Raw genomic sequence first — 12,064 nt, forward strand, 5'->3', positions numbered from 1 at the left:
TAAATAAGAAAGCCAAGACAAAGAGAGTGCTCCTATAAAACTGGATCAAAAAGCCAACTAGCCACAGGACATAGACTATACTAAATATGTGTGTGTGTGTGTATGTGTGTGTATTTTTTTGAGACAGGGTCTCACTCTATTGTCCAGGCTGGAGTGCAGTGGCATGATCATAGTTCACTGCAGCCTCAAACTACTAGGTTCAAGGTATCATCCTGCCGCAGCCTCCTGAGTAGCTAGGACTACAGGTGCATACCATCATGCCTGGCTAATTGTTTTTTAAAAATTATTTTAGAGATGGGGTCTTGCTGTGTTGCTCAGGTTGGCCTCAAACTCCTGGCCTCAAGTGATCCTCCCACCTCAGCCTCCTGAATAGCTGGAATTAGTGGCGTGAGACACCACACTCAGCTGGCTGCCTTTTAAAAAAGTCACAAATGACATTACAGGAACATGTCTATTGTACCTCGACAGCTATGAATCAGATATATTTAAGAAAAAATAAAAAGAAAATAGTTATAAGCAGAAAAATAAAATATATGTATATATATCAATAGAACTTTAAAATTTATAAAGTACTTTTGCATAAATTCTTACTTGTATAAAGAATGTTAAGAATTCTGTGAGATAGGTATGTAAGCATTTGACTCCCTTTGCTAATGAGGAAACTAAGTTTCAGATATATTAAGTGACTTGCCTAATGTTACACAGCTGCAGAGTGCCTCCTATGCAAAAGGTGCATGTTTACTTTAGAAAAGTTTCAATCTCTCCCACCTACACATACCTACACCTACACACCTACACACACACACACACACACACACACACACACACTTTTATAACTACTAAAAGCAAATGGAATTTCATTTCTTCCTTTTTCCTCTGCCTAGTGTTAAAGAAATGAAAGGCAACAAAAAGGGGTCAAAAGATTAAACAGAAGAAAGAATGTACAGATTACTAACACTGAGCAATCTGTCTCCAAATGATTGAAAATTAACTAATATTTTCCTTTAAGCCATTATTTGTATTCGTTAACTCTACTTAAAATCTTTAAATATGGAATTTTTAAAGTTCCAGGTGCTCTATGGCCACATGTCTATGACAAGGGCAAATTCTGTGACTGGATTCAGTGAACGATTTCCACACTGGTGCAGCACACAGCAGGGGACAGGAATTCCTGGTCCTTGCTCTTTCAGAGTCATCTTAATTATCAGGGGCATTTCGATTTGCACTGTCATCCCAGCCCTCATAGGGATGCAGAGGCCAGAGTAACTGCCAAGAAGCCATTTAGGAAGTCAGCAAAGCTCCACAAACCATCTGTCTTCTCTCTTGTTCTCTCACTTGTTATCAGTGTAGACAACTAATAAGGAGGCATAAAACTCAGGGTGCTTGAATATATTTTCCCCATGTAACTACAGACCAGATGTCTTTTGCCAACAGGGGGATATGAACAGAATCTAAAGTAGCATTTTCCCAAATAAGATAAAACAATTTCAAAACTTTATGCATCTAGCAAACAAAAAAGCAGTGAATTAGGTATACTCTTCAGCAATAAAAATGAATAAACTACTGATACAACAACATGGATAAGTCTCAAAATCATGATGTAAGACAAAAGAAGAAGACAGACACAAAAGAGTATGTACTCTGTGATTCAATTTATATAAACTTCTAGATACGCAAAACTGAGCTGTGGTGATAGAAACCACCAGTGGTTATGGGTGGGGGATTGACTGAAAGGGACACAAATGAACTTTCTGGGGTGACAGAAATGTTCTATGACTTGAACATAATGGGGTAGTGATTATACAAGTGTATGCATTTGTCAAAACTTAAAATTTGTGCATCCTATTACAAGTAAACTATATTCCTAAAAAGCTGATTTTTAAAAATCTACTAAAAGTACAAAAACAATGTGTCAAAGACCTATCTTGGTGAATGACTCTCTTAGAGATCAACAGAAGTGGCAAGCAAAAATACACTAACAATATGGAAGATCTGAATCACAAAAATATCACATTTCATTTAATAAGCACACACAGAAATTTTTATGCTCAACAAACCAGGTATACATACATATTTTTAAAATATCCAATGCATCATTTGCAAAAGCTGATCATGTGTTCAGTCACAAAGAAAATTCCTAAAAGTTGAAAACCTTTAAGACGCAAGCACCTACCACAATAAAGAAAACCAGACAGATAAACCAAAAGGCTAGGACAACTAACATGCATTGCATGCGTTTCAAACACATTTCAACTACCTGGAAAAATTCTAAAAACACTTATAAAAAATTTTTCAATTAAAGAAAACTAAAATTAAAATTATAATATATCAAGAGATTAATCACAATGAGAACACCGTATGGCAAAAAAAAAAAAAAAAAAAAAAAAGTCAAGGTACTCAGAGGAAAATATACAGCCTCCAATGCATTTCATAGAAAATAAGCCTGATAATAAATACGTATTCAACTTAGGAAGTTATAATAAAAAACAAACCACTAGCCACAGTGGCTCATGCCTATAATCCCAGCACTTTGGGAGGCCAACACAGGAGGATCGCTTGAACCCAGGAGTTTGAGATCAGCTGGGGCATGAGACCTCATTTCTACTAAAAATTAAAAAGAAAAAAGTTATCCGGGAATGGTGGCACATGCCTGTGCTCCTGGCTCCTGGGGAGGCTGAGGTGGGAGGAACGCTTGAGCCTAGGAGGCTGAGGCTGCAGTAAGCCGTGACTGCACTACTGCACCCCAGCCTAAGCAACAGAGGGAGGCCCTGTCACAAAAAAATTAAATGAAATAAACAAGCCAACCAAAATAAAGCACAAAGAAGGAATTCAGAAAAATAAAAGCAGAAATTAATGAAAAAGCAAACCAAATAACAATTAGATATGAGCTGGTTCTTGAAAAGCCCATTGGGAGCTTTATTTATTATTTATTAACTGTCCTAACAACTAACAAATTTGATCTAGATAAAATTATTAGTATTACAAAGAGCTAAAATTCAGGCCTAAGTGCTAGACACTGCTAAGCACTTTATACATTTTTTCTCATTTAATTCTCATGTCAATCTGATAAAAAAAAACTATTGTCTTCTAAACACTTCCTATCACCCCTCCTTTTTTTTTGTACTCAGCACTTTGCTCTAAAACATCAGATTTATAAAAATCTTGTTTAATGTTTGTGCCACAAGAATGTTAAGTTCCATGAAGGCAAAACATTTTTATGTTTTGTTCACTGTTGTATTTTTAATACCTAGAACAATGTCTGACACTAAGTAGGTCCTCAAAATATTTTTTAGAGATGAGTGACATAATTCCTATTATATATCCAGAAACTGTGATAAGAGCAGATAGTAAGTGCATATTGAATTTATAGGGGGATATAACTGCAGGTACACAGGAGAATATGAAAACAATAAGTAAACATAATATGCATATTTATGTCAATGAAACTTAAATCTCAATAAAAGAAACAATTTTCTAGAAAAACATAAACCATCAAAATGATTCAAGAAAATGCAGAAAACTTGGATAATTTAGTATAAATTGAAAAAATAATAGAAACTTTATCCCCGAAAAAGTAACAGAACCAAAAAATTTAAGAGGAAATTTCAAACTATTATTAGATAATTTTTATTATCTAAAAGGTTCATTTTTTGGTTCCATATGAACTTTAAAGTATTTTTTTCCAATTCTGTGAAGAAAGCCAGTGGTAGCTTGATGGGGATAGCACGAAATCTATAAATTACTTTGGACACTATGGCGATTTTCACGATATTGATTCTTCCTATCCATGAGCATGGAATGTTTTTCCATTTGTGTCCTCTCTTATTTCCTTGAGCAGTGGTTTGTAGTTCTCCTTGAAGAGGTCCTTCACATCCCTTGTAAGTTGGATTCCTAGGTATTTTATTCTCTTTGTAGCAATTGTGAATGGGAGTTCCCTCGATTTGGCTCTCTGTCTGTTATTGGTGTATAGGAATGCTTGTGAATTTTGAACATTGATTTTGTATCCTGAGACTTTGCTGAAGTTGCTTATCAGCTTAAGGAGATTTGGGACTGAGACAATGGGGTTTTCTAGATATACAATCATGTCATCTGCAAACAGAGACAATTTGACTTCCTCTCTTCCTATTTGAATACCCTTTATTTCTTTCTCTTCCCTGCCTGCCCTGACCGGAACTTCCAATACTATGTTGAATAGAAGTGGTGAGAGAGGGCATCCTTGTCTTGTGCCAGTTTTCAAAGGGAATGCTTCCAGCTTTTGCCCATTCTGTATGATATTGGCTGTGGGTTTGTCATAGATAGCTCTTATTATTTTGAGATACGTTCCATCAATATCTAGTTTATTCAGAGTTTTTAGCATGAAGAGTTGTTGAATTTTATCAAAGGCCTTTTCTGCATCTATTGAGATAATCATGTGGTTTTTGTCTTTGGTTCTGTTTATGTGGTGGATTACGTTTACTGATTTGCATATGTTGAACCAGCCTTGCATCCCAGAGACAAAGCTGACTTGATTGTGGTGGATAAGCTTTTTGATGTGCTGCTGGATTCAGTTTGCCAGTATTTTATTGAGGATTTTTGCATCACTGTTCATCAGGGATATTGGTCTGAAATTTTCTTTTTTTGTTGTGTCTCTGCCAGGTTTTGGTATCAGGATGCTGCTGGCCTCATAAAATGAGTTGGGGAGGAGTCCCTCTTTCTATTGTTTGGAATAGTTTCAGAAGGAATGGTACCAGCTCCTCCTTGTACCTCTGGTAGAATTCGGCTGTGAATCCGTCTGGTCCTGGACTTTTTTTGGTTGGTAGGCTATTAATTACTGCCTCAATTTCAGAATTTGTTATTGGTGTATTCAGGGATTCGACTCCTTCCTGGTTTAGTCTTGGGAGGGTGTATGTGTCCAGAAATTTATCCATTTCTTCTAGATTTTCTACTTTATTTGTGTAGAGGTGTTTATAGTATTCTCTGATGGTAGTTTGTATTTCTGTGGGATCAGTGCTGATATCCCCTTTATCATTTTTTATTGTGTCTATTTGATTCTTCTCTTTTTTCTTTATTAGTCTGGCTAGCAGTCTATCTATTTTGTTAATGTTTTCAGAAAAACCAGCTCCTGGATTCATTGATTGTTTGAAGGGTTTTTCGTGTCCCTATCTCCTTGGGTTCTGCTCTGAACTTAGTTATTTCTTGTCTTCTGCTAGCTTTTGAATGTTTGCTCTTGCTTCTCTAGTTCTTTTAATTGTGATGTTAGGGTGTCGATTTTAGATCTTCCCCACTTTCTCCTATAGCCAAGACAATCTTAAGCAAAAAGAACAAAGCTGGAGGCATCACACTACCTGACTTCAAACTATACTACAAGGCCACAGTAACCAAAACAGCCTGGTACTGGTACCAAAACAGATGTATAGACCAATGGAACAGAACAGAGGCCTCAGAAATAACACCACATATCTACAACAATCTGATCTTTCACAAATCTGATAGAAACAAGCAAAGGGGAAAGGATTCCCTATTTAATAAATGATGTTGGGAAAACTGGCTAGCCATATGCAGAAAACTGAAATTGGACTCCTTCCTTACACCTCATACAAAAATTAACTCAAGATGGATTAAAGACTTAAATGTAAGACCTAAAACCATAGAAAACCTAGAAGAAAACCTAGGCAATACCATTCAGGATATAGGCCTGGGCAAAGACTTCATGACTAAAACACCAAAAGCAATGTCAACAAAATCAAAAATTGACAAATGGGATCTAATTAAACTTAAGAGCTTCTGCACAGCAAAAGAAACTATCATCAGAGTAAACAGGCAACCTAGAGAATGGGAGAGAATTTTTGCAATCTATCCATCTAACAAAGGGCTAATATCCAGAATCTACAAGGAACTTAAACTTAGAAGAAAAAAGAACAACCCCATCAAAAGTGTGCAAAGGATATGAACAGACACTTTTCAAAAGATTACATTTATGCAGCCAACATACCAGAGGTACAAGGAGAAGCTGGTACCATTCCTTCTGAAACTATTCCAATCAATAGAAAAAGAGGGAATCCTCCCTAACTCATTTTATGAGGTCAGCATCATCCTGATATCAAAGCCTGGCAGAGATGCAACCAAAAAAGAGAATTTTAGACCAATATCCCTCAGGAACATCGATGCAGAAATCCTCAATAAAATACTGGCAAACCGAATCCAGCAGCACATCAAAACGTTTATCCACCATGATAAAGTGGGCTTCATCCCTGGGATGCAAGGCTGGTTCAACTTACACAAATCAATAAACGTAATCCATCATATAAACAGAACCAACGACAAAAACCATATGATTATCTCAATAGACGCAGAAAAGGCCTTTGACAAAATTCAACAATGCTTCATGCTAAAAACTCTCAATAAATTAGGTATTGATGGGACATATCTCAAAATAATAAGAGCTATCTATGACAAGCCCACAGCCAATATCATACTGAATGGGCAAAAACTGGAAGCATTCCCTTTGAAAACTGGCACAAGACAGGGATGTCCTCTCTCACCACTCCTATTCAACATAGTGTTGGAAGTTATGGCCAGGGCAATCAGGCAGGAGAAGGAAATAAAGGGTATTCAATTAGGAAAAGAGGAAGTCAGATTGTCCCTGTTTGCAGATGACATGATTGTATATCTAGAAAACCCCATTGTCTCAGCCCAAAATCTCCTTAAGCTGATAGGCAACTTCAGCAAAGTCTCAGGATACAAAATCAATGTGCAAAAATCACAAGCATTCTTATACACCAATAACAGACAAACAGAGAGCCAAATCATGAGTAAACTACCATTCAGAATTGCTTCAAAGAGAATAAAATATCTAGGAATTCAACTTACAAGGGATGTGAAGGACCTCTTCAAGGAGAACTACAAACCACTGCTCAATGAAATAAAAGAGGATACAAACAAATGGAAGAACATTCCATGCTCATGGATAGCAACAATCAATATTGTGAAAACGGCCATACTGCCCAAAGTAATTTATAGATTCAATGCCATCCCCATCAAGCTACCAATGACTTTCTTCACAGAATTGGAAAAAACTACTTCAAAGTTCATACGGAGCCAAAAAAGAGCCAGCATTGCCAAGTCAATCCTAAGCCAAAAGAACAAAGTTGGAGGCATCACGCTACCTGACTTCAAACTATACTACAAGGCTACAGTAACCAAAACAGCATGGTACTGGTACCAAAACAGAGATCTAGACCAATGGAACAGAACAGAGCCCTCAGAAATAATGCCACATAGCTACAACTATCTGATCATTGACAAACCTTACATAAACAAGAAATGGGGAAAGGATTCCCTGTTTAATAAATAGTGCTGGGAAAACTGGCTAGCCATATGTAGAAAGCTGAAACTAGATTCCTTCCTTACACCTTATATAAAAATTAATTCAAGATGGAGTAAAGACTTAAATGTTAGACCTAAAACCATAAAAACCCTAGAAGAAAATCTAGGCAATACCATTCAGGACATAGGCATGGGCAAGGATTACATGTCTAAAACACCAAAAGCAATGGCAACAAAAGCCAAAATTGACAAATGGGATCTCATTAAACTAAAGAGCTTCTGCACAGCAAAAGAAACTACCATCAGAGTGAACAGGCAACCTACAGAATGGGAGAAAATTTTTGCAATCTACTCATCTGACAAAGGGCTAATATGCAGAATCTACAATGAACTCAAACAAATTTACAAGAAAAAAGCAAACAACCCCATCAAAAAGTGGGCAAAGGATATGAACAGACACTTCTCAAAAGAAGACATTTATGCAGCCAAAAGACACATGAGAAAATGTTCATCATCACTGGCCATCAGAGAAATGCAAATCAAAACCACAATGAGATACCATCTCACACCAGTTAGAATGGCCATCATTAAAAAGTCAGGAAACAAGTGCTGGAGAGGATGTGGAGAAATAGGAACACTTTTACACTGTTGGTGGGACTGTAAACTAGTTCAACCACTGTGGAAGTCAATGTGGCAATTCCTCAGGGATATAGAACTAGAAATACCATTTGACCCAGCCATCCCATTATTGGGTATATACCCAAAGGATTATAAATCATGCTGCTATAAAGACACATGCACACGTATGTTTATTGTGGCACTATTCACAACAGCAAAGACTTGGAACCAACCCAAATGTCCAACAATGATAGACTGGATTAAGAAAATGTGGCACATATACACCATGGAATACTACGCAGTCATAAAAAATGATGAGTTCATGTCCTTTGTAGGGACATGGATAAAGCTGGAAACCATTCTCAGCAAACTATCGCAAGGACAAACACCACATGTTCTCACTCATAGGTGGGAATTGAACAATGAGAACACATGTTCTCACACACCAGGGCCTGTTGAGGGGTGGGGGGAGTGGGGAGGGACAGCATTAGGAGATATACCTAATGTTAAATGACGAGTTAATGGGTGCAGCACACCAACATGGCACATGTATACATATGTAACTAACCTGCACGTTGCGTACATGTACCCTAAAACTTAAAGTATGATTAAAAAAAAAGAAAAAGAAGCTCATCATCACTGGTCTTTAGAGAAATGCAAATCAGGCTGGGCATGGCTCATGCTTATAATCCCAGCACTTTGGGAGGCCGAGGTGGGTGGATCACGAGATCAGGAGATTGAGACCACGGTGAAACCCCATCTCTACTAAAAATACAAAAAATTAGCCAGGCGTGGTGGCGGGCGCCTGCAGTCCCAGCTACTCGGAGAGGCTGAGGCAGGAGAATGGCGTGAACCCGGGAGGCGGAGCTTGCAGTGAGCCGAGATTGCGCCACTGCACTCCAGCCTGGGTGACAGAGCGAGACTCTGTCTCAAAAAAAAAAAAAAAAAGAGAAATGCAAATCATAACCATAATGAGATACCATTTCACGTCAGTAAGAATGGTGATCATTAAAAAAGTCAGGAAACAACAGATGCTGGAGAGGATGTGGAGAAATAGGAATGCTTTTACACTGTTGGTGGGAATGCAAATTAGTTCAACCATTGTGGAATACAGTATGGTGACTCCTCAAGGATCTAGAACTAGAAATACCATTTGACCCAGCAATCCCATTACTGGGTATATATATACCCAAAGGATTATAAATTATTCTACTATAAAGACACATGCACACTTACGTTTATTGCGGCACTGTTCACAATAGCAAAGACTTGGAACCAAGCCAAATGCCCATCAATGATAGACTGGATAAAGAAAATGTGGCACATATATACACCATGGAATACTATGCTGCCATAAAAAAAGGATGAGTTCATGTCCTTTGCAGGGACATGGATGAAGCTGAAAACCATCATTCTCACCAAAGTAACATAGGAACATAAAACCAAATGCTCCATGTTCTCACTCATAAGTGGGAGTTGAACAATGAGAACACATGGACACAGGGAGGAGAACATCACACACCGGGGCCTGTTGGGGGGTTGGGGGCGAGGGCAGGGATAGCATTAGGAGAAATACCTAATGTAGATGATGGGTTGATGGGTGCAGCAAACCACCATGGCACATGTATACCCATGTAACAAACCTACACGTTCTGTACATGTATCCCAGAACTTAAAATATAGTAATAAAAAAGTTCACGATCATATAAGAAGTTAAAAAAATTATTTTTTAAATGAGGCCAGCATAACCCTAACATCAGAAAAGACAAAGGAAGCACAAAAGAAGAAAAGCTACAGTCAAAGCTCCTAAATAAAAGTGCTGACAAATTGAATACTACAGTACATTAAACCATGTGAGGATGAATTTAAATGTGCAAGGATGGTTCAACATTCTAAAATTGATTATGTAATTACTTCATTAGTAAATTTAAAGAGAAAAATATGATTATCTCAATAGGTACAGATTTAAATAGACACTTCACCAGAAATGATATATGAATGCCTAGTAAGCACATGAAAGATACTCAACATCATTAATCATTAGGAAAATGCAAACTAAAAATCACAATAAGATACCACTTCCTACAATAAGATACCATTTCCTAAGATACTAGTCCTATGGACTAGAATTGTATAATTTAAAAGATAGGTAATATCAAGAGTTGTTGAAGATATGGAGAAACTGGAACCCTCACAAATTGCTGGGGGGAAGGTAATGGTCATTTTGTAAAAGAGTTTGGCAATTTCATAAAAAATTAAACATAAACTTAACATATGATCCAACAATTTCACTCTTAGTAACTAATTCTAAAAATACTTCTAAATGAAACCACATACCCTCACAAAGACCTGTACATGAATATTCATAGCAGCATTATTCATAATAGCCACAAACTGGTAAAAATTCACATGTGCATCAGGGTAAGTAGATAAACAAAATGTGGTATATCCACGCAATGGACAACTATTCAACAATATATAAGAGCAGACTACAGATACATGCTACAACATAAATGTACCTCAAAAACATTATTCTAAGTGAAAGCAAGCCAAATGTAAAAGACTACATGTTTTATGATTCCATTTATATGAAATGTCCAGAAAAGAAAAAAAAAAAAAAAGAGGCGCATTTAGAGAGACAAAAAGGCAAATCTAGAGAGATTAGTGGCTATCTGGGGCTAGGATAGGAATAAGATTGAGTATAAACGGGCTGAGGGAACTTTTTGGAGTAGATTTGTTTTGAAACTGGATTGTGGTGATGGTTGCACAACTCTGTGGATGTATGAAAAATCATTGTATTTTTATTGTAAAACAAAAATATATCTTACATTGTAAAGGATGCACAAATATCTTTTATGGTATTTAAATTAAACTTCAATAAAGCTGTTAAGACTCACATTTAGAAAAATAGGAAACTGCTGCTTTCTTTACAAAATATATCTAATCAGTACTCCATGGAAAAACTGTTTGATGGCGATGAAACTGCATAAAAAAATGCAAAGAGGGCTGGGCATGGTGGCTCATGCCTGTAATCTCAACACTGGGAGGCCGAGGCAGGCAGATCACTTGAGGTCAGGAGTTTGAGATCAGCCTGGCCAATATGGCAAAAACCTGCCTCTACTAAAAATACAAAAATTAGCCAGGTGTGGTGGCAGGTGCCTGTAATCCCAGCTACTCTGGAGGCTGAGGCACGAGAATTGCTTCAACCCAGGAGGTGGAGGTTGCAGTGAGCCCAGACTGCACCACTGCACTCCAGCCTGGGCAACAGAGCAAGACTCCTTTTCGGAAAAAAAAGCAAAGAAGCAAAACATGCACATGATTTTAACATGAGTTAACAAAAGCAATAATTAAGTTTGGGGTATGATTACCTAAGAGATATAAACAACTTTAAGAAGAGCCCAGAGAAATAACAAATTTTTTTTAAATCTTTAAAGGTAGAACTGTAAGTAAAATACTGAAACAAGTGAAATTGCTTGACCTAAGAAAAGCCCAAATCATGGGTCATTATGTCATGATGGCAAAATCAAATTGTTCAAGCTGTAAGCCATACTGGTTGTTCTACTTTTTTACACGTAAAAGAATCAAGTCTGGTGCAGTGTCTCAAGCCTGTAATCCCAACACTCCAGCAGAGGCTGGAGGGGTCGTGTGAGCCCAGGAGTTTGAGACCATCCTGGGCAACACAGTGAGACTGCTATCTCTTAAAAACAAAAAAAATTAATTAGCCAGGTGTGGTGGCATACACCTGTGGTCCTAGCTACTTGAGAGGCTGAGGTGGAGGGATGGCTTGAGCCCAGAAGGTCAAGGCTGTAGTGAGCCAAGATCATGCCACTGCACTCCAGCCTGAGCAACAGTGCATGTTCCTGTTTCAAAACAAAAATTAATGTTAAGTCTACTAACTTACCCATATAGATAGGAGTCCCACATGTGGCCTGCAGCATGGCTTCACTCCTACTTTGCTTCTTCACCGCTAAGCCAAAATCAGTCACCTAGGAGAAGAAATTCAAGCACAGTCACCTGTTTTCCTGTCCTAGAGCTCACTCATTCTGAAGATAAGACTTCACATTGAACTTGCATTGAATTCTGGGGTTCTTGAGGGTGGGAGGACTTTAATTGAATCATTAATAAAAATTTTGCATTTCCT

At 37.6% G+C, this 12,064-nt stretch overlaps 1 protein-coding gene across 3 annotated transcripts in view; it reads right to left on the minus strand.

The window, feature by feature from the left end:
- STK33 (serine/threonine kinase 33) overlaps positions 1–12,064 on the minus strand; it is a 92,585-nt gene that overhangs the window by 58,335 nt on the left and 22,186 nt on the right. For all 3 annotated transcript variants that reach the window (XM_030829574.1, XM_012502907.2, XM_030829573.1), the window contains one exon: positions 11,825–11,909. In XM_030829574.1, coding sequence (XP_030685434.1) covers positions 11,825–11,909 — 85 coding nt within the window. The remainder of the gene's footprint in view (positions 1–11,824; positions 11,910–12,064) is intronic.

Source organism: Nomascus leucogenys, chromosome 15 (assembly GCF_006542625.1).
Source record: "Nomascus leucogenys isolate Asia chromosome 15, Asia_NLE_v1, whole genome shotgun sequence".
Classification (NCBI taxonomy): Eukaryota; Metazoa; Chordata; class Mammalia; order Primates; family Hylobatidae; genus Nomascus; species Nomascus leucogenys.